General features: G+C 38.6%; 2 protein-coding genes across 5 annotated transcripts; both read left to right on the top strand.

Annotated features, from left to right (window-relative positions):
* Positions 1-46: 46 nt before the first annotated feature.
* Positions 47-7239, top strand: LOC139564959 (uncharacterized). The gene is made up of 10 exons (XM_071384909.1): positions 47-216; positions 424-521; positions 634-760; positions 868-1028; positions 1155-1306; positions 1412-1556; positions 1652-1745; positions 1865-1943; positions 3026-3102; positions 3245-7239. Exons 2-10 carry the CDS (start codon positions 467-469, stop codon positions 4035-4037), a joined length of 1683 nt encoding a protein of 560 aa, XP_071241010.1. The 5' UTR covers positions 47-216; positions 424-466; the 3' UTR covers positions 4038-7239.
* Positions 7240-12552: 5313 nt separating this feature from the next.
* Positions 12553-19657, top strand: LOC139564957 (uncharacterized). Of its 4 annotated transcripts, none has more exons than XM_071384905.1 (10): positions 12553-16115; positions 16324-16421; positions 16534-16660; positions 16762-16928; positions 17055-17206; positions 17312-17456; positions 17552-17645; positions 17765-17843; positions 18241-18317; positions 18459-19657. In XM_071384905.1, exons 2-10 carry the CDS (start codon positions 16367-16369, stop codon positions 19249-19251), a joined length of 1689 nt encoding a protein of 562 aa, XP_071241006.1. In that variant the 5' UTR covers positions 12553-16115; positions 16324-16366; the 3' UTR covers positions 19252-19657. The 4 variants fall into 4 exon arrangements, with proteins under 4 accessions (XP_071241006.1, XP_071241007.1, XP_071241008.1 ...); XM_071384906.1 differs by having other exon boundaries at positions 12556-16115; positions 16768-16928; XM_071384907.1 differs by lacking the exon at positions 16534-16660 and having other exon boundaries at positions 12556-16115.
* Positions 19658-22084: the final 2427 nt, after the last annotated feature.

Raw genomic sequence — 22084 nt, 5'->3', positions numbered from 1 at the left:
TTCCCATGAAAGGTGTGTCCTGTTGGAACTGTAATTTCCAGTAAGCAATTCGTAGTTGTCAAAACCGCAGCTATTTCTATTTGCCTAAAATGACAAATGATTGTTATCACTGTAGATCGTATGAAGACTATATACTGTATTATAGATTCATTGTTTTTTGTTTGTTCTTTTAAAGGAATGAGTACGTCCTCAAAATTATAATATATCATTGTGTGGGTGAGTGACATTCTATTTGCTATATCTCTATGTAATCAAGGAAATCCAGTGGGAAAGTTAGGTCTATTAACAAAAGCAACTGTTGACCCACAAAAAACGTATTATTGTATTAATAATCACTTCTTCACATTTAGGCTAGCATGTAGCCTATTTTAATGTGCAGGAATTTAAACACTAACAGGAAACATTTTCTCTTTCTGATTTCAGATTGAATTATACCGTGTGGTTTACTCTCAAGTATTCAGCAACAATGTTTCTATTGCTTATTATAGTCACAAACCTTGGGACTTTGATAGCGGATGATGGTAAGCAGTCTTTTTTACATAGCCTATAAACATGTAAGTATATTTAACCACAGTATTTTTGCCGGATCATGATTAACATTTGACAAGCTTTTTGTTTGTTAATTACTTGTAGCAATGAGTGACGGAAATCTTCAATGCTTCAACGATTATGAGAAAAGTATGGTTTGTCATTTTACAACTGACAAGTCTAAGTGTGCTGAATACAGCATGACATTGAAAGAATTGGGCACACAAAATATGTAAGTTTATGATTGTTTAAGTTGTTCTATTGTCGATGTTAATCTCACCAAGAAGTCATATTTCATTTCAAAACTATGTTATTAATCAACTTATTTCCCTGAGGCAGGAATGATTGTACTTTCAAGGAAAAGGAGAGGTCCAATGATGTTTCCAAATGTGGATGCTCTATTGATCCAATGGTCCTTATTATTAGGGAGGAGTTTAATGCAACACTTTGGAATTCTGGGAAGCGCCTATATTCCAAAGTCCTCTGTATCAAATGCAGCAGTGAGTTGCATCTACATATGCAGATTGCTACTTGAAAATTAATTACTGTTATAAAGAATATTGCATGAACTTAAACCATGCTTTAAATGATTGATGTCAAACCATCCCTATCGTTGCCCTGTACAGTAAAACCCAAAACCCCCACCGTCCAAGATGTGAAACCAACAGAAAATGGGAATTTCCTGGTCAAATGGAAGACAAACTACCCTGATAATGTACAGTTTTCTAAGAACTTGATTGCCGAATTGAGCTACAGAAAGAAAGGAGAAACAGATGAGGTAAAGGAGGGTGATATGATAAATCCCTCATATTACAACATTCCCCCGTTTGCTGTCACATCACAAAGACAACATTCCCTCTAGCCCTTTCCTTTGTTCGTACAGGTGTCCAAAAATGACTCAACAACTTCCTATGAATTACTTGGCAGAGACTTGGAGCCAAACACCATTTATGCTCTGAAGGTCAGAACCTATACTGACATGAGCGGCCGTTTCAGTGACTGGAGTGAAGAGTTGGAATTCACTAACCGTAAGTGATTAAATGAGATTTATCATCCATGGGTTTTCAAACCTTAATTTCACTTTCACCTTGTAGCTCACTGTATATTATTCTCTGCTCCACAGCTGCATCATCTCGGAAAGTGCTCCAGATTGTCATTGTTTTCAGCTGCATTTCTGTTATCATCATCACAAGTGCTTTGTTTTGGTGCAGTGTTAGGTAAGTTGTCCTGACATGTCTGTAGGTGACAGTATGTCTGTTTCCACAAACATTTATTATCATACAGCTTCATATTGGCACTATAGGCTTTCAAATCCTCCTATTTTCCCCCTCTGCAGACTCAAAACCAAGTTGTGGGATAATATTCCTAAATGTTCAAACCCAGACCTTTTGTATATGGTTCCAGGAGTACCTAAGGTGAGGCTCTATCTCCAATTATAAACTGGGTGGTTTGAGCCCTGAATGTAGATTGTCTGAAAGCCGTGGTATATCAGACCGTATACCACGGTTATGAAAACAAAAATATTTTTACTGTTCAAATTACGTTGGTAACCCGTTTATAATAGCAATAAGGCACCTCAGCGGTTTGTGGTATATGGCCAATATACCACAACTAAGGGCTGTGTCCAGGCACTCCACGTTGCATTGTACATAAGAACAGCCCTTAGCTGTGGTATATTGGCCATATACCACACCTCCTCAGGCCTTATTGCTTAAATATTCTATGTTTAAATAAACTGTAAACCTTCATTACTTTCCTACTGTAATTCCTTCCATTTGTGTATACAGTAATCCCTCGTTTATCGCGGGGGTTACGTTCCGAAAATGACCCGCGATAAGTGAAATCCGCGAAATAGAAAACTTCTTTTTTTTTTTACAATTAGCAACTATTACATGTATACAAATACAGTGACTCACGTGTAGGCCGTTTCACTGCTCTTCAGACTGGGCCGCTGCATCCTGACTGCGCTCTGCAGTGTTCTCTTCTTCTGAAGCCCGCGGTGCAGGTGTGTTTGTTCGGGAGAAGAGCATAGTGATAGGCAGCTGTTGTCGCTCTTTTTTCTTCTTTGCAAAAAGATCCTTGTACACCGACATGCCACCATCGATTACGTTGGAGAACTGTAATGAACGGCTCATCAAAGGGTCCCATTCCTCAGCTACTCGCTTAAGTTCAGTGGCCATTCGCACCATGGTTGCTAAGCGACCAAGCGTTAGTCCTTCCTTCCTTCCTGGCCAACTTAATGTAAATTTGCCAAGCTGTTTTATGTACGTACACATAACTGCACGAGACGACAAAATGATAGCACAATTCGTAGCATGTTTTGATACAAGAAGCGGGAGTGAGTTTTTAGCGAATCAGAATGCAGAGCACAATGCACCAAAAAAAAATAAAAAATGCATTATGAAAATCCGCGAAATAGCGAATCCGCGATAAGTGAACCGCGAAGTGGCGAGGGATCACTGTATTTGCATTTAGTGATGTTTGTTCTCCACCACAGGTATTGTCTCCTCCCAAAATACTTTTATCCTCCATCTATGTTGATTCTTCGAAAATGGACACTGAAGGAAAAACATGGTGAGCATATTGATGCAATATAAACATAGTAAAATTAAAAAGGCGTTTTAGTGTTCAGTGCTATTCGCGTCGGCATTCAAGTCCTTGCAATGAAAATAAGCTTTAATTCACTGCAAATTTCCCACTTGTCTTTTCCCTACAGGACAAACCCCTCGACAGTAGATGGGAGCAGTGGAAGAGGCCGTGGCTCAGAGCTTGACACATCATCTTCCCTGGGTCATGCCCACAAATGTTCCATGAGCCCGGAGCCTAGTAATGTGCAGATCATTAGCAATCTTCAAGAGGCCCTGAGCAAAGTCTTTCCCAGCCTTGTTCCTTTGGACGGGAATCCTCAGTCATTGCTCTTAGCCCCTCCTATGACAGATGATGGTACAGAAATGAACTGCCCTGAGTCAAATCGAGACATTGGTGTGTGTTCATCTGACTACAATCCTCTTCATTTCATGAGTGAGTCTGGAGGCTCTTGTGGGTCGTCTTGTTACAACAATATTACCTACTCCCCCTCGGTGCCCCTCAACTCCCTTCAAGAGTTAACAACAAGCAAGACATCCTCATTTCCTACGCAGCCTCTGCTCTTTTGTAACTCCTCCTACTATTCTGGTGAGGCTGAAGTGTTGAAAAATGGCCATCCACAGCTGTTTCTTGGTACTGGTCAACAAGACCTTAACTTGTCCACTAACTGTGCAACCTTCTTGCAAACCGACAATTCATATCACCCGTGTGAGGCGGTTGGTAAAGACAATGAGAGAGGAACTGATGTCTTCATAGATGTGCCACTGCCACTTAAGGGTTTCCAGGATGTAGACAGAGAGCCACTGATTTACGATGTGAATCCATGTTGCCACAGCCTGCCTGACCCTGGATGCAGCCTCCCCCCGAGTGATGGCAATTATCAGGCTTTACAGAGCCTGGGACAAAATAGCCCAGATCAGTAGGTTTCAGACAAACTGCTGAACAAGTGTCTGGAGACTGAGATCCCTCAAAGCTCCATGGGGAACATGCCTCTAAATGTCATACCCAACTCACAGGGAGGACAATGTCCGATACCTGGAAGTCCCTTTCTTACTGCTTTCTGTTCAGACCAAGCCATGCAAATAGACAATGACAGCTCTTATCATTGTGTGTGATTATACGGTAGACACTTTTGCACTTCACAATTTCTTTTATTTTGGGGACTGGAGCTCATATATATGTTTTTTTCTATATGATACAAACAGTTTGAATACCATTCTGCCATGAAAATGCTGTAGCCTCAAGTCCAGAAATGTTCCACATTTTGGATGTACTGCTTCTGTAAATAGACATTTGTGTTTGGGAAACTGCAACAGTTAATTGTTGAAGAGATATAACATGTCTTGTCTTTGCCTCATCTGTAGTCAAATAGTCAAATAGTATATAAATAGCCAAAATAGTCAAATAGTCAGACACTTTCATTGCATCTGATGTTTGATACACAAAAGTGTTAACAGTAAAACCCTCATGCAAACATTGAGGTTGAATTTCTGAAGAAAAAAGTGGTAGGCCTACTTCCTTATTGCGCTGTTCCTTGAAACAAAGTAGAGCCAGCGTCTGATGTCATAGATGTGTTGCGAATCAGGTCAAACAAAAAATGAGCCGTGTTTAGGGTTATTTTCTGAGGATGAAGTTCATGTTTTGTAGTGTTTATTGTAGAAAACAAACACTTTTTTCCCTTCAAAGCTCTTCACTTAACTGGTGAAGCTTGAATAAAGATTACCTGACTAGTGACACACATAGCGATGGTTTATCATGCAGAAAATTGTGAGGCGTTTGCCAGTTTAACCATCAATAATAGTATACGGTTGGAATGACTGAGGCATTCAGCATAATTTCTTTCACAGTATTGTGGCGGTTTTGTGACAGGCTGCTTTTGAACAAAGGCCAAGATAGAAGTGTGGAGACAGGAGGGGATTGTGAAAGGCCATTTTCACAGAGCCACAGGTCTGCTTTGCCAATTTGTCATGCTTATATTGAGCAAGTATACAGGAATGCATGGTGGCATTCACAGCTATGTCATACTTCAAATGCTTTGGACAGGCAATGCAAGTGATGGAATTTACTTTTCACAGGCTTCCTTGCAAAATTGAATTTTGTTGAGGACAAAAAGGAAGATCAAAGGTTATTCTGTCATGGGCACCACTTTCTGTCATGGCCATTTAATAGCTCAAATACCTACAATTGAAGTCAGAAGTTTACATACACCAGATACACTTAAACACAGATTTTCACAATTCCTGACATTTAATCAGAGTAAAAATTCCCTCTCGTAGGTCAGTTAGGATCACCACTTTATTTTAAGAATGTGAAATGTCAGAATAATAGCAGAGAAAATGATTTATTTAACTTTTATTTCTTTCATCACATTCCCAGTGGGTCAGAAGTTTAGATACAATCAATTAGTATTTGGTAGCATTGCCTTTAAATTGTTTAACTTGGGTCAAACGTTCCGGGTAGCCTTCCACAAGCTTCCCACAATAAGTTGGGTGAATTTTGGCCCATTTCTCCTGACAGAGCTGGTGTAACTGAGTCAGGTTTGTGGGCCTCCTTGCTCACACATGCTTTTTCAGTTCTGCCCACAAATTTTCTATTGGATTGAGGTCAGGGCTTTGTGATGGCCACTCCAATACCTTGACTTTGTTGTCCTTAAGCCATTTTGCCACAACTTTGGAAGTATGCTTGGGGTCATTGTCCATTTGGAAGACCCATTTGCGACCAAGCTTTAACTTCCTGACCAATGTTGCTTCAATATATCCACATAATTTTCCTACCTCATGATGCCATCTATTTTGTGAAGTGCACCAGACCCTCCTGCAGCAAAGCACCCCCACAACATGATACTGCCACCACCTTGCTTCACGGTTGGGATGGTGTTCTTCGGCATGCAAGCCCCCTTTTTCCTCCAAACATAACGATGGTCATTATGGCCAAACAGTTCTATTTTTGTTTAATCAGACCAGAGGACATTTCTCCAAAAAGTACGATCTTTGTCCCCACGTGCAGTTGCAAACTGTAGTCTGGCTTTTTTATGGCAGGGTGGAGCAGTGGCTTCTTCCTTGCTGAGCGGCCTTTCAGGTTATGTCGATATAGGATATAGATACTTTTGTACCTGTTTCCTCCAGCATCTTCACAAGGTCCTTTGCTGTTGTTCTGGGATTGATTTGCACTTTTTGCACCAAAGTACGTTCATCTCTAGGAAACAGAATGCGTCTCATTCCTGAGCGGTATGGCGGCTGTGTGGTCCCATGGTGTTTATATTTGCGTGCTATTGTTTGTACAGATGAATATGGTACCTTCAGACATTTGGAAATTGCTCCCAAGGATGAACCAGACTTGTCGTCTTGGCTGATTTCCCCATGATGTCAAGCAAAGAGGCACTGAGTTTGAAGGTAGGCCTCGAAATAAATCCACAGGTACACCTCCAATTGACTCAAATGATTCTGGAATTTTCCAAGCTGTTTAAAGGCACAGTCAACTTAGTGTATGTAAACTTCTGACCCACTGGAATTGGGATACAGTGAATTGTAAGTGAAATAATCTGTCTGTAAACAATTGTTGGAAAATTACTTGTGTCATGCACAAAGTAGATGTCCTAAATGACTTGCCAAAACTATATTTTGTTAACAAGACATTTTTGGAGTGGTTGAAAAATGAGTTTTAATGACTCCAACCTAAGTGTATGTAAACTTCCGACTTCAAGTGTATATATTTCTCTGTGTTGCAGGTATGTTAAGCTTCGGTCCAGTTAGTGTTAGAAATACCAGGTGAGCGAGCACTTGGAGATTCCAATAGGTAATGTACATTTCAGGACTTATACCACACATTCTTCTTTATGTTTGTATGCAAAGGATCAAGTTGCACAATCGACTAGAAAATAGCACAAAGGAAGAACACTTTAGGATTCTGATTATAATGCAATCAATACTCAATTACCTGTGAAGTACTGTGGGACCTCTGGTGCCCTCACTGGTCCAACGCTTCTCTAAGGCTCCTCATCCACCTCTATGATTTATGGGCCCTGCTCTTGAACCTTGCTTGGAAAACAAATGAACTGTAGTGATGTCACATCTTCCTGCCAGTGATCAACATTAAAATGTCCTTTTCAGAGGGAGAAAATATGCATCACTTTTATGGAGTACTAACAATTAAATCACTTTTATCCGTTTCTTTATAGCTTTCTATCTAAATTGTTGCAAGTGTAATAAAATGTTTGACATAAAGGCATTTTAAGGTGAGCATTTGTAATGGAAAATATTTTAGGCTGAAAGTCTGCATCACCTTTAGCAATATGTACCCAGTGGTGTAAAGTACTTAAGTAAAAAATACTTTAAAGTACTTAAGTAGTTTGAGGTATCTGTAGTTTCCATTACTATTTATATTTTTGTCAACTTTTACTCCACTACATTCCTAAAGAAAATAATGTACTTTATACTCCATACATTTTCCCTGACATGGTCTAATTCACGCACTTAAAGAGAAAATCCCTGGTCATCCCTACTGCATCTTATCTGGCGGACTCAATAAACACAAATGCTTCGTTTGTAAATTATGTCTGAGTGTTGGAGTGTGCCCCTGGCTACCCATAAATTTAAAAAGCAAGAAAATCGTGCCGTCTGGTTTGCTTAATATAAGGAATTTGAAATGGTTTATACTTTTACTTTTATTTTTGATACTTAAATATATTTTAGCAATTACATTTACTTTTGATACTTAAGTATATTTAAAACCCAAAACTTTTTTTTACTTTTACTCAAGTAGGATTTTACTGGGTGACTTTCACTTGAGTCATTTTATATTAAGGAATCTTTACTTTTACTCAAGTATGACAATTAGGTACTTTTTCCACCACTGTATGTACCACAATTTACTATGACGTACAGTACCAGAAAGGACCTGCAATAGAAAACAGCACACGCAACCTATTGCCATGGTAGGAAAAAAAGAGAAGTGCATTATCATGAGGATGCAAATGTCTCTGCTTGGACTGAGTTAACATATCCGTTTCCTGCATCTAAGAAAAGGAGAACCGCAACAGTATAGGTGCTACCTGACAGTCTTAAGAAAGGAATAGTTGTAATAGGAGTTGAATTAGAGTGCTTTTTATTGTATGATCAACATTACTGTGTTTCCTTCATTTTAATCTAAATTGATGATTAAAGTGGTATTTTAGCACCATCTCCTGAGCATAATGTGTATTGCATGTCGTTGTCCCACACAATAACCTCTGATATTGAATGTGCAATCTAGAACTTCAATTCCCAGTAAAAAATCAAGTGTTGCACTTGCCCAGTGACGTCTACCAACACTTACGAAGACACAAACCCGAAGAAGAGGTACAAGTAAGCGCACTAGTTGGTTTAAATTAAAATAAATATATATATATATATAAGGTATAAATAACCTATTTGCAGTATGAGTTCCTGTCCTCTGTGGCAACAAACACAATCAGATTTTTTTAAAGTTTACAATAGACATTCGCTTTATTTATAACAGATACAAACCACTAAAACATTAACAGGCACTTAGTATGCATGACTGACAACATATAGAATTGTAGAGCCAGTGACACATCAAATCATTGATTGGGTTAAGACGAACCGTCACTCCAAAACTAGCCGACCAATGGAGACTCATTGTCTACGCCTCCCTCTAAACCCCTCCCTTCACGGAAAAATTATGCCAAAACTCGCATTTGAAAAGACTGGCAGTGAAAGCAAAGAAACAGGCATCGAAAGCAAAGATACGAGTAGCGTAACCAAAAGGTAGTACATGCAGGCAAGAGCGTAGGCAAAATATATTCAATAGGATTGGTTGCTGGTTAACCGGAAACGATTTTTGCATTCGTTTTCAAATATTTTTTAAAATCATTTGTCATAGAGTTTTCCTCTCGCTTTAAAATTATTTGCTTACAAGTTTGGGGGTTTTGCTTTTGATGTCTTATTTTTGTTTACAATTCTATACATTTTGCTTTCAATTGTTTGGTTTCTGATTTCAACATCCATTATTTCACCCATCATTGAAAATATGTTTACATTCTCTACTTTATTTTTCATGTTCATGATTTATTTCATTTTGAATTCAATACATATGGCGTGAAATTGACCCCATAGTTGTGTTATGTTTTCTTCTGATTGTCAAACAAATCACTTCAAAAAGTACACTACCTGCGCAGTTCGATCCACTATAATAATTAATTTAGCTGACACATTGAAATACTGTCTGCTTGCATAACAGTGTCAAAGATATCACATTACACATGCATTGCTATTTTCTCAAGAGATCCTCCAAGAAATAAATAATTTCTCCACTCCTGTTTCCGAGACAAAATTAACATTTGTTGTACCATTTTAAGAAATTCATAATTCTGCCCGAGTTATATTATATTAAGCTATAGTACATGTCAGAGGTTAAAGGCCTACAGTCAGTGTCCATATCAGTTACTATTCCATTTAATCCTTAAGAATTTAAAGGAGGAATAATCATGGTTACAGGGATACTTTTGATCGGGATATCAAAGGTGCATGTAAAGAGCTTATCCAGAATAATACTGGGATATGAGCTACTACCCGGAATACTGATAAACGTGGTTATATAGGGGTTGTTAGTAGGCATGCACGATATATCGGTGAACATATAGGAATCAGACGATATTAGCTAAAGATACCAACATCGGTACCTGCCCGATGTTTAACTCAACCCGATGTTAAAAACCGATGTCAAAGCTACCGTGCATACCTATATAAACGTAGGTACATAAAATTTTGCACTACACGTGCAACACAGCATTCCTAACCTAGCCCACAATGCCTCCTGTGTGGATCGAGCAGTCAACAAGTCGAGCAGTCATTTGAAAGAGTAAGAACATTTCAGCGAGACAACTTAAAGGCGAAATCCATTCTCTGTCGTGGGTGATGTTGGCTTTCGCCAACTGGTCGAGCACCGGTACACACTACCAAGTGCGCTATTTTTCAGATGTTGCCCTACCGGAGTTACACAGTAATAGCGTCACTGCTATTAGCTTCACAACATACATACTATGGAATGCCGTTTGGGTCTTTGTGTGTCAAAAAAGGCACAGTAGCACTGTCAAAGCTGTACAAAAAAGTCTACAAACAAGCAAACACCGGCCACAAACGATGGGGTAGCTAGCTTTAGCTTGGTACCTAGCTACCACCAATACAACCAGCCTAAAAACAATGACCAGCAGAAACTGCAGTCATTTTCATTATTCTTAGCAATGATTTGGGAATCCTTGTGAGTAAGTATTAGCTAGGTTGCCACTTGTTGTTCGCCTATTGAAATTGTGCAAGTAGAGATACTGCACCCCAGTATCTCTACTTGCACATCATCATCTGCACATCTATCACTCCAGTATTAATGCTAAATTGTAATTATTTTCGCCTCTATAGCCTTATTGCCTGCCTCCCTACGCTTCTACATTTGCACACACTGTACATAGATTTTTCTATTTTTATTTTATTTTGTTTAATTAACTGTACGTTTGTTTATGTGTAACTCTGTGTTGTTGTTTTGTCGCACAGCTATGCTTTATCTTGGCCAGGTCGCAGTTGTAAATGAGAACTTGTTCTCAACTGGCCTACCTGGTTAAATAAGGGTGAAAAAAAAAAAAAAAATCATAATAATTGAACTTCAGTTCATGAAAATAAATAGCTAGCCAACTACTTTACCCTGTTGCCCAAAGCTAACGCTATAAGCAGCCAGCTAGCTTCATCTGGCTAGTGAGGCTCGACCGGAACGGGTTATGTGTACTGAAGCTAGCCACAACAAGGATTAGGCACAATAGTGGAATTTGTGGTTTGCCTTCAAATTAAAAGTATGCCATTGACAGTGATGCAAATGAATAGAAATAGTAAAATTGTGCCATACTTTTATTTTGAAGGCTAACCGCAAAGTCCACTATTGTGGCTAATCCTTATTGTGGCTAGCTTCACATAGATGAGTCCGACCACCATTAATCAAATAAGAACTGTCTTATAAATTAGGGTTATTTTAGATGATGACACCTAGCTATGTAGTCAGCTAGCTAACTATAGTTACTGAAACAGATGTCGTTTGCTATGTTTTTGGGGAAGAACATTGTTTGTATCCATGAGCCAGCTAGCTTTTTTTTTATGACCGCACTGTAGGTGCGCGAGACAACTTTACCAGCATCATAACTTACGTATCGATGAATCGTTGTGACATATGAAATACGAGTGATTGTGAAATAACTACGTAAAACAATATTGAATGCGTTAAATTATTATGTGACGTGCAGTCATATTCAGGTCCTGATTGGTCAACAAGCTTATCTGACACGTCAAAGACCCAAATGGCGTTCCATAGAAATCCTGGTTGAGAATGAAACGACTGAACAAATGAACAAACGAACAAACGAAACAGCACAGCAAGTAAGTGAAAGAAATAGGTTTGATGATGTTTTACTGATAATGGGGACATGCGTAAATGCCAACAAAATATATTTTTGGTCAGTGTGGTGTGTGTGTGTGTAACCTGATTTAACTAGGCAAGTCCAAAGTTCCAATGAAACTTTCTGCTTTTCATCGGCAGATTTTCTTGTCATGGTCCTTAATTTATAAGCATAATATATGGAATAATCGGGATATATTGTATAAAAATACTTCTTTGTTTTTAGAATATTGGTTCCGAAATAATATCCTATTGGTGAGCCAACTGGTAAATGCAGAGGGTCTTTTACTTAATTATAAGGAATACTTATCACTGTAACACCTAAAGATTTTGCAATTGTTTTAGATGCCATTCCCTCAGGTATTGCTTTATTATTCAGGAACGTGTCAAGACCTGACCCTCAGAGCCTACCTTCCATTGACCCTGTTGACTCATCAGTAGGAAAGATTTGTTTCTCTTTTGGTCCATTCAACAACAGAACGATACGAACCTTGTTTCAGCAGGATGTTGTATCTATCTATACCTTATATCATGCCTTATTGGAACGGATTTATTCATAATATCTGTTGGAAAAAAGTTTGGATGTTGCCACACACATACAGTGGGGCAAAAAAGTATTTAGTCAGCCACCAATTGTGCAAGTTCTCCCACTTAAAAAGATGAGAGAGGCCTGTAATTTTCATCATAGGTACACTTCAACTATGACAGACAAAATTAGAAAAAAAAATCCAGAAAATCACATTGTAGGATTTTTTATGAATTTATTTGCAAATTATGGTGGAAAACTTTTGTTATTGACCAAATACTTATTTTCCACCATAATTTGCAAATAAATTCATAAAAAATCCTACAATGTGATTTTCTGGATTTTTTTTCTCATTTTGTCTGTCATAGTTGAAGTGTACCTATGATGAAAATTACAGGCCTCTCTCATCTTTTTAAGTGGGAGAACTTGCACAATTGGTGGCTGACTAAATACTTTTTTGCCACACTGTACCTACTTGCTAACAAAATTAAGGAAGTTTCCTTTAAAATTATTCATAAATATTATCCTGCCAACCACTATATGAAGAAGTTTAAGGAAAACATTAACTCAAATTGTTCCTTTTGTAATGACCACCCATAAACAGTGTTGCATCTTTTTTGGCATTGTATTCATGTAAGAAAACTGTGGCAAGACATCAGTAGATTTATAATTGAACACATTTATGAAGATCTTACACTATTGTGGAGAGATGTACTGCTTGGATTCTTTACCTACGATAAAATTGTTTCAGCTTATTTCTATGTAATTAATTTAATTATTCTTTTTGCCAAATTTCATATTCACAAATGTAAATTTACGAACAAAACACCACATTTTCTTACCTTACAAAAAGAAATTGAACTGTATTTTTAAGACAATTAAGTACTCTACTAACAAAAAAGCTGTTTGAATAATAAGTGTATGTATGTCCCTTACACGGAACCCAAACCGGCTGCGTGCGTCGCCATCGTGCCACATCGTGCATACATTTATTTTGTCCCCCTACACAAAACGCGATCACGACACGCAGGTTAGAATATCAAAACAAACTCTGAACCAATGACATTAATTTGGGGACAGGTCGAAAAGCATTAAACATTTATGGCAATTTAGCTAGTTAGCTTGCACTTGCTAGCTAATTTGTCCTATTTAGCTAGCTTGCTGTGGCTAGGTAATTTGTCCTGGGAAATAAACATTAGGTTGTCATTTTAACTGAAATGCACAAGGTCCTCTACTCCGACAATTAATCCACACATAAAATGGTCAACCGAATCGTTTCTAGTCATCTCTCCTCCTTCCAGGCTTTTTCATCTTTGAAATTATATGGTGATTGGCATCTAAACTTTCACAGTATTACCACGACCACCTGCAACACAGTTCGTCTTTCAATCACCCACGTGGGTATAACCAATGAGGAGATGTCACGTGGGTACCTGCTTCTATAAACCAATGAGGAGATGGGAGAGGCAGGACTTGCAGCGCGATCTGCGTCAGAAATAGGAATGATTTCTATTTTAGCCCTTGGCATCGCAGACGCGCACGAGCAGTGTGGGTGCAATAATTGAATAACATAGATTCCTAATTTTATTTTACAACACGAGCGGTGTAGTCAGGGTATTAAGGTCCTTGTGTAATGTGATATTGTACCCCCTAGCCCAATTGTACTTTGTATATTAGTTGTGTATACTTGTGTTCCCACATGTACTTCCTATATTGATTTGTTGTTAATATAAAAAAAATCAATAAATGTTTGCAAACAGAAAAAAAGAAGGAAAAAGATAACATCGGCTTCTGTGTAAGGCAACGCCACCAATAAACTTTGATTTGGCTAGTCAGTTAAAACTTTTGGGAAAGGGGGGCAGTATTGAGTAGCTTGGATGAATAAGGTGCCCAGAGTAAACTGCTTGTTACCCAGGCACAGAAGCTATGATATGCATATAAGTAGTAGATTTGGATAGAAAACACTCTAACGTTTCCAAAACTGTTAAAATTATGTCTGTGAGTATAACAGAACTCATATGGCAGGCAAAAACCTGAGACAAATCCAACCAGGAAGTGGGAAATCTGAGGTTTGTAGTTTCATTTAAGTGATTGCCTATCCAATATGCTGTGTCTATGGGGCCAGATTGCACTTCCCAAGGCTTCCAGCAGATGTCAACAGTCTTTAGAAAGTTGTTTGAGGCTTCTATTGTGGAAGGGGGTCGAATAAGAGCTGTTTCAACAAGTGAACTAAGCTGTGGCCAATGAGTTGTTTACTGCGAGGTCACGCGGGCGCGCCGTTCCTTCTTTTTCCTCTGTAATGAACGCTATTGTCCGGTTGGAATATTATTGAAAATTTATTATAAAAAGACCCTAAGGATTGATTGTAAACATCGTTTGACATGTTTCTACAAACTGTAATGGAACTCTTTTGACTTTTCGTCTGGATTTTGCGCTCGCGCATTGTGCCTTTGGAGTAGTGAACTAAACGCGCAAACAAAACGGAGCTATTTGGACATAAATATGGACCTAATCGAACAAAACTAACATTTCTTGTCGAAGTGGGAGTCCTGGGAGTGCATTCCGACGAAGATCAGCAAAGGTAAGTGAAGATTTATAATGCTATTTCTGACTTTTGTTGACTCCACAAATTGGCGGGTAACTGTATGGCTTGCTTTTGTGGCTGAACGCTGTACTCAGATTATTGAATATTGTGCTTTTGCAATAAAGCTTTTTTGAAATCTGACACAGCGGTTGCATTAAGAACAAGTTTATCTTTAATTCTATGTAAAACATGTATCTTTCATCAAAGTTTATGATGAGTATTTCTGTTATTTGATGTGAATCTCTGCAATTTCTCCGGATGTTTTGGAGGCATTTCTGAACATGGCGCCAATGTAAACTGAGGTTTTTGGATATAAATATGAACTTTATCGAACAAAACATATATGTATTGTGTAACATGAAGTCCTATGGGTGTCATCTGGTGAAGATCATCAAAGGTTAGTGATTAATTTGATCTATATTTCTGCTTTTTGTGACTCCACTCTTTGGCTGGAAAAATGGCTGTGTTTTTCTGTGATTTGGCGGTGACCTAACATAATCGTTTGTGGTGCTTTCGCTGTAAAGCCTTTTTGAAATCGGACACTGTGGTGGGATTAACAACAAGATTACCTTTAAAATGGTATGAAATACTTGTATGTTTGAGGAATTTTAATTATGAGATTTCTGTTGTTTTGAATTTGGCGCCCTGCAATTTCACTGGCTGTTGGCGAGGTGGGACGCTAGCGTTCCGAACGTAACCAGCAGTAACAACAGGTCAGCAAATGTTACGGACAAAATAGACCAGCGTACAGCAAAAATAAATATATATATTTAATTTTTTTACTTCAAACAACAGCACCCCACTCACCAGGCAAGTCATTCGTTGCTCTGTTTTGTTAATGCTGGTTCCTTCTACTTCTGTCAAATGTTAGCTAGCTAGCTTTGTTTACGCCGGTTGAATATGAGACTTGAAAGGGCCTACCTCTTCCCTTGCAGTTACGTTAACGGTGTTTCTGGAAAACCACCTTAAAGCCAAGGTGCTACCGCCCCCTAGGCGGACTGGTAAACCAAAAGCGTCTCAAGCAAAAAGGCAAACATAGTACAGTAGCTATGGTTTCGATTGGAAACTCTGGCTCAGTGTTCCATGTCTTTATCTGCAACCGGACTTCCCGGCAATAGATCAAGTTGCAAAAATATTGCAATATTATTAAGATGTCATTGTTGGAATTCGAACTTGGTAATCAACCATAAAACAAAAACAAAGCGTGCGTGCGATATGGTCATACAAGGAAGGAGGACGACCTTCCCATGAAAGGTGTGTCCTGTTGGAACTGTAATTTCCAGTAAGCAATTCGTAGTTGTCAAAACCGCAGCTATTTCTATTTGTGTAAAGTGACAAATGATTGTTATCACTGTAGATCGTATGAAGACTATATACTGTATTATAGATGCATTGTTTTTTGTTTGTTCTTTGACAGGAATGAGTACGTCCTCAAAATTATAATATATCATTGTGTGGGTGAGTGACATTCTATTTGCTATATCTCTATGTAATCAAGGAAATCCAGTGGGAAAGTTAGGTCTATTAACAAAAGCAACAACTGTTGACCCACAAACTGTATTATTGTATTAATAATCACTACTTCACATTTAGGCTAGCATGTAGCCTATTTTAATGTGCAGGAATTTAAACACTAACAGGAAACATTTTCTCTTTCTGATTTCAGATTGAATTGTACCGTGTGGTTTACTCTCAAGTATTCAGCAACAATGTTTCTATTGCTTATTATAGTCACAAACCTTGGGACTTTGATAGCGGATGATGGTAAGCAGTCTTTTTTACATAGCCTATAAACATGTAAGTATATTTAACCACAGTATTTTTGCCGGATCATGATTAACATTTGACAAGCTTTTTGTTTGTTAATTACTTGTAGCAATGAGTGACGGAAATCTTCAATGCTTCAACGATTATGACAAAAGTATGGTTTGTCATTTTACAACTGACAAGTCTAAGTGTGCTGAATACAGCATGACATTGAAACAATTGGGCACACAAAATATGTAAGTTTATGATTGTTTAAGTTGTTCTATTGTCGATGTTAATCTCACCAAGAAGTCATATTTCATTTCAAAACTATGTTATTAATCAACTTATTTCCCAGAGGCAGGAATGATTGTACTTTCAAGGAAAAGGAGAGGTCCAATGATGTTTCCAAATGTGGATGCTCTATTGATCCAATGCAGTTGACTATTGGGGAGAAGTTTAATGCAACACTTTGGAATTCTGGGAAGCGCCTAAATTCCAAAGTCCTCTGTATCAAATGCAGCAGTGAGTTGCATCTACATATGCAGATTGCTACTTGAAAATTAATTACTGTTATAAAGAATATTGCATGAACTTAAACCATGCTTTAAATGATTGATGTCAAACCATCCCTATCGTTGCCCTGTACAGTAAAACCCAAAACCCCCACCGTCCAAGAGGTGAAACCAACAGAAAATGGTAATTTCTTGGTCAAATGGAAGACAAACTACCCTGATAATGCACCGTTTCTTAAGGTCTTGATTGCCGAATTGAGCTACAGAAAGAAAGGAGAAACAGATGAGGTAAAGGAGGGTGATATGATAAATCCCTCATATTACAACATTCCCCCGTTTGCTGTCACATCACAAAGACAACATTCCCTCTAGCCCTTTCCTTTGTTCGTACAGGTGTCCAAAAATGACTCAACAACTTCCTATGAATTACTTGGCAGAGACTTGGAGCCAAACACCATTTATGCTCTGAAGGTCAGAACCTATACTGACTGGAGTGGCCGTTTCAGTGACTGGAGTGAAGAGTTGGAATTCACCAACCGTAAGTGATTAAATGAGATTTATCATCCATGGGTTTTCAAACCTTAATTTCACTTTCACCTTGTAGCTCACTGTATATTCTTCTCTGCTCCACAGCTGCATCATCTCGGAAAGTGCTCCAGATTGTCATTGTTTTCAGCTGCATTGCTGTTATCATCATCACAAGTGCTTTGTTTTGGTGCAGTGTTAGGTAAGTTGTCCTGACATGTCTGTAGGTGACAGTATGTCTGTTTCCACAAACATTTATTATCATACAGCTTCATATTGGCACTATAGGCTTTCAAATCCTCCTATTTTCCCCCTCTGCAGACTCAAAACCAAGTTGTGGGATAATATTCCTAAATGTTCAAACCCAGACCTTTTGTATATGGTTCCAGGAGTACCTAAGGTGAGGCTCTATCTCCAATTATAAACTGGGTGGTTTGAGCCCTGAATGTAGATTGTCTGAAAGCCGTGGTATATCAGACCGTATACCATGGGTATTACTTTTTTTTTTACTATTCCAATTACATTCGTAACCAGTTTAGAATAGCAATAAGGCACCTCAGCGGTTTGTGCTATATGGACAATATTCCATGGCTAAGAGCTGTGTCCAGGCACTCTGCATTGCATCGTGCATAAGAACAGCTCTTAGGCATGGTATATTGGCCATTTACCACACCTCCTCGGGTCTTATTGCTTAAATATTCTATGTTTAAATAAACTGTAAACCTTCATTACTTTCCTACTGTAATTCCTTCCATTTGTGTATATTTGCATTTAGTGATGTTTGTTCTCCACCACAGGTATTGTCTCCTCCCAAAATACTTTTATCCTCCATCTATGTTGATGCTTCAAAAATGGACACTGAAGAAAAAACATGGTGAGCATATTGATGCAATATAAACATAGCAAAATGTAAAGGTGTCTTCGGGTTCAGTCCTATTCGCGTGGACAGTGAAGTCCTTGCAATGAAAATAAGCTTTAATTCACTCAAACTTTCCCGCTTGTCTTTTCCCTACAGGACAAACCCCTCGATAGTAGATGGGAGCAGTGGAAGAGGCAGTGGCTCAGAGCTTGACACATCATCTTCCCTGGGTCATGCCCACAAATGTTCCATGAGCCCGGAGCCTAGTAATGTGCAGATCATTAGCCATCTTCAAGAGGCCCTGAGCAAAGTCTTTCCCAGCCTTGTTCCTTTGGACGGGAATCCTCAGTCATTGCTCTTAGCCCCTCCTATGACAGATGATGGTACAGAAATGAACTGCCCTGAGTCAAATCGAGACATTGGTGTGTGTTCATCTGACTACAATCCTCTTCATTTCATGAGTGAGTCTGGAGTCTCTTGTGGGTCGTCTTGTTACAACAATATTACCTACTCCCCCTCGGTGCCCCTCAACTCCCTTCAAGAGTTAACAACAAGCAAGACATCCTCATTTCCTACGCAGCCTCTGCTCTTTTGTAACTCCTCCTACCATTCTGGTGAGGCTGAAGTGTTCAAAAATGGCCATCCACAGCTGTTTCTTGGTACTGGTCAACAAGACCTTAACTTGTCCACTAACTGTGCAACCTTCTTGCAAACCGACTTTTCATATCACCCGTGTGAGGCGGTTGGTAAAGACAATGAGAGAGGAACTGATGTCTTCATAGATGTGCCACTGCCACTTAAGGGTTTCCAGGATGTAGACAGAGAGCCACTGATTTACGATGTGAATCCATGTTACCACAGCCTGCTTGACCCTGGATGCAGCCTCCCCCCGAGTGATGTTGATTATCAGACTTTACAGAGCCTGGGACAAAATAGCCCAGATCAGTAGGTTTCAGACAAACTGCTGAACAAGTGTCTGGAGACTGAGATCCCTCAAAGCTCCATGGGGAACATGCCTCTAAATGTCATACCCAACTCACAGGGAGGACAATGTCCGATACCTGGAAGTCCCTTTCTTACTGCTTTCTGTTCAGACCAAGCCATGCAAATAGACAATGACAGCTCTTATCATTGTGTGTAATTTTGCACTTCACTTTACAATTTCTTTTATTTTGGGGACTGGAGCTCATATGTTTTTTCTATATTATACAAACAGTTTGAATACCATTCTGCCATGAAAATGCTGTAGCCTCAAGTCCAGAAATGTTCCACATTTTGGATGTACTGCTTCTGTAAATAAATATTTGTGTTTGGGAAACTGCAACAGTTAATTGTTGAAGAGATATAACATGTCTTGTCTTTGCCTCATCTGTCTGAAACATGTTGTTCATCATTTGGAATGGGAAAAAATAAGGATGTGTACTTCAGTTGAAATCCTGAGCAATAACATCTAGATTACACATCAAGGTCGTTATTAAACTAGTCTCCAGCCTCTAAAAGTTACTTCTCTTCCAATGGCTTCCCAAAATAGTCAAATAGTCAGACACTTTCATTGCATCTGATGCTTGATAGACAAAATAGTGTTAACAGTAAAAACCCTCATGCAAACACTGAGGTTAAATTTCTGAAGAAAAAAGTGGTAGGCCTACTTCCCTATTGCGCTGTTCCTTGAAACAAGTACATTGCAGCTTCCATGGAAATGTACGCCCACAAAGTAGAGCCAGCGCCTGTCATAGATGTGTTGCGAATCAGGCTAAACAAAAAATGGGCTATGTTTAGGGTTATTTTCTGAGGATGAAGTTCATGTTTTGTAGTGTTTATTGTAGAAAACAAACACTTTTTTCCCTTCAAAGCTCTTCACTTAACTGGTGAAGCTTGAATAAAGATTACCTGACTAGTGACACACAGCGATGGTTTATCATGCAGACAATTGTGAGGCGTTTGCCAGTTTAACCATCAATAATAGTATACGGTTGGAATGACTGAGGCATTCAGCATAATTTCTTTCACAGTATTGTGGCGGTTTTGTGACAGGCTGCTTTTGAACAAAGGCCAAGATAGAAGTGTGGAGACACAGGAGGGGACTGTGAAAGGCCATTTTCACAGAGCCACAGGTCTGCTATGCCAACTGTTCATGCTTATATTGAGCAAGCATGCAGGAATGCATGGTGGCATTCACAGCTATGTCATACTTTGAATGCTTTGGACAGGCAATGCAAGTGATGGAAATTACTTTTCACAGGCTTCATTGCAAAATTGAATTTTGTTGAGGATAAAAAGGCAGCTCAAAGATTGTCTTGAAAATGTGTCATGGGCACCACTTTCTGTCATTGTCATTTAATATCTCAAATACCTATGTACTTCTCTGTGTTGCAGGTAAGTTAAGCTTCGGTCCAGTTAATGTTAGAAATACCAGTTGAGCGAGCACTTGTAGATTCCAATAGGTAATGTACATTTCAGGACTTATACCACACATTCTTCTTTATGTTTGTATGCAAAGGATCAAGTTGCACAATCGACTAGAAAATAGCACAAAGGAAGAACACTTTCGGATTCTGATTATAATGCAATCAATACTCAATTACCTGTGAAGTACTGTGGGACCTCTGGTGCCCTCACTGGTCCAACGCTTCTCTAAGGCTCCTCATCCACCTCTATGATTTATGGGCCCTGCTCTTGAACCTTGCTTGGAAAACAAATGAACTGCAGTGATCAACATTAAAATGTCCTTTTTAGAGGGAGAAAATATACATCACTTTTATGGAGTACTAACAATTAAATCACTTTTAGTTTTCTATCTAAATTGTTGCAAGGGTAATAAAATGTTTGACATAGATGCATTTTAAGTTGAGCATTTGTAATGGAAAATATTTTAGGCTGAAAGTCTGCATCACCTTTAGCTAAATGTACCCAGTGGTGTAAAGTACTACTTAAGTAGTTTTTTGAGTTATCTGTAGTTTACTTTACTATTTATATTGTTGTCAACTTTTACTTTTACTCCACTACAATCCTAAAGAAAATAATGTACTTTCTACTCCTTACATTTTCCCTGACACCCAAAAGTACTCATTACATTTGGAATGCTTAGCAGGACAGGAAAATGGTCTAATTCACACACTTAAAGAGAAAATCCCTGGTCATCCCTACTGCATCTGATCTGGCGGACTCAATAAACACAAATGCTTTGTTTGTAAATTGTCTGAGTGTTGGAGTGTGTCCCTGGCTACCCGTAAAATTTAAAAAGCAAGAAAATCGTGCCGTCTGGTTTGCTTAATATAAGGAATTTGAAATGGTTTATACTTTTACTTTTGATACCTAAATATATTTTTAGCAATTACATTTACTTTTGATACATTTACTTTTGGTGACTTTCACTTGAGTCATTTTATATTAAGGAATCTTTACTTTTACTCAAGTATGACAATTAGGTACTTTTTCCACCACTGTATGTACCACAATTTACTATGACGTACAGTACCAGAAAGGACCTGCAATAGAAAACAGCACACGCAACCTATTGCCATGGTAGGAAAAAAAGAGAAGTGCATTATCATGAGGATGCAAATGTCTCTGCTTGGACTGAGTTAACATATCCGTTTCCTGCATCTAAGAAAAGGAGAACCGCAACAGTATAGGTGCTACCTGACAGTCTTAAGAAAGGAATAGTTGTAATAGGAGTTGAATTAGAGTGCTTTTTAATGTATGATCAACATTACTGTGTTTCCTTCATTCTAATCTAAATTGATGCCTACAGTGGTATTTTAGCACCATCTCCTGAGCAT

This window comes from Salvelinus alpinus, chromosome 36 (genome assembly GCF_045679555.1).
Source record: "Salvelinus alpinus chromosome 36, SLU_Salpinus.1, whole genome shotgun sequence".
NCBI classification, from domain to species: Eukaryota; Metazoa; Chordata; class Actinopteri; order Salmoniformes; family Salmonidae; genus Salvelinus; species Salvelinus alpinus.
Note: the sequence above shows the minus strand (reverse complement) of the source record. Positions and strands in the feature narration are given on the sequence as shown.

What these genes read in the sequence shown, in the direction of transcription:
- LOC139564959 (XM_071384909.1), top strand. Translation starts at nt 467, where the DNA reads ATGTTTCTATTGCTTATTATAGTCACAAACCTTGGGACTTTGATAGCG. An exon ending in GAATTGGGCACACAAAATAT is followed by an intron (nt 761 to 867) that starts GTAAGTTTATGA and finishes TCCCTGAGGCAG; the next exon opens with GAATGATTGTACTTTCAAGG. An exon ending in CCTCTGTATCAAATGCAGCA is followed by an intron (nt 1,029 to 1,154) that starts GTGAGTTGCATC and finishes TGCCCTGTACAG; the next exon opens with TAAAACCCAAAACCCCCACC.
- LOC139564957 (XM_071384905.1), top strand. Translation starts at nt 16,367, where the DNA reads ATGTTTCTATTGCTTATTATAGTCACAAACCTTGGGACTTTGATAGCG. An exon ending in GACTTTGATAGCGGATGATG is followed by an intron (nt 16,422 to 16,533) that starts GTAAGCAGTCTT and finishes AATTACTTGTAG; the next exon opens with CAATGAGTGACGGAAATCTT. An exon ending in CCTCTGTATCAAATGCAGCA is followed by an intron (nt 16,929 to 17,054) that starts GTGAGTTGCATC and finishes TGCCCTGTACAG; the next exon opens with TAAAACCCAAAACCCCCACC.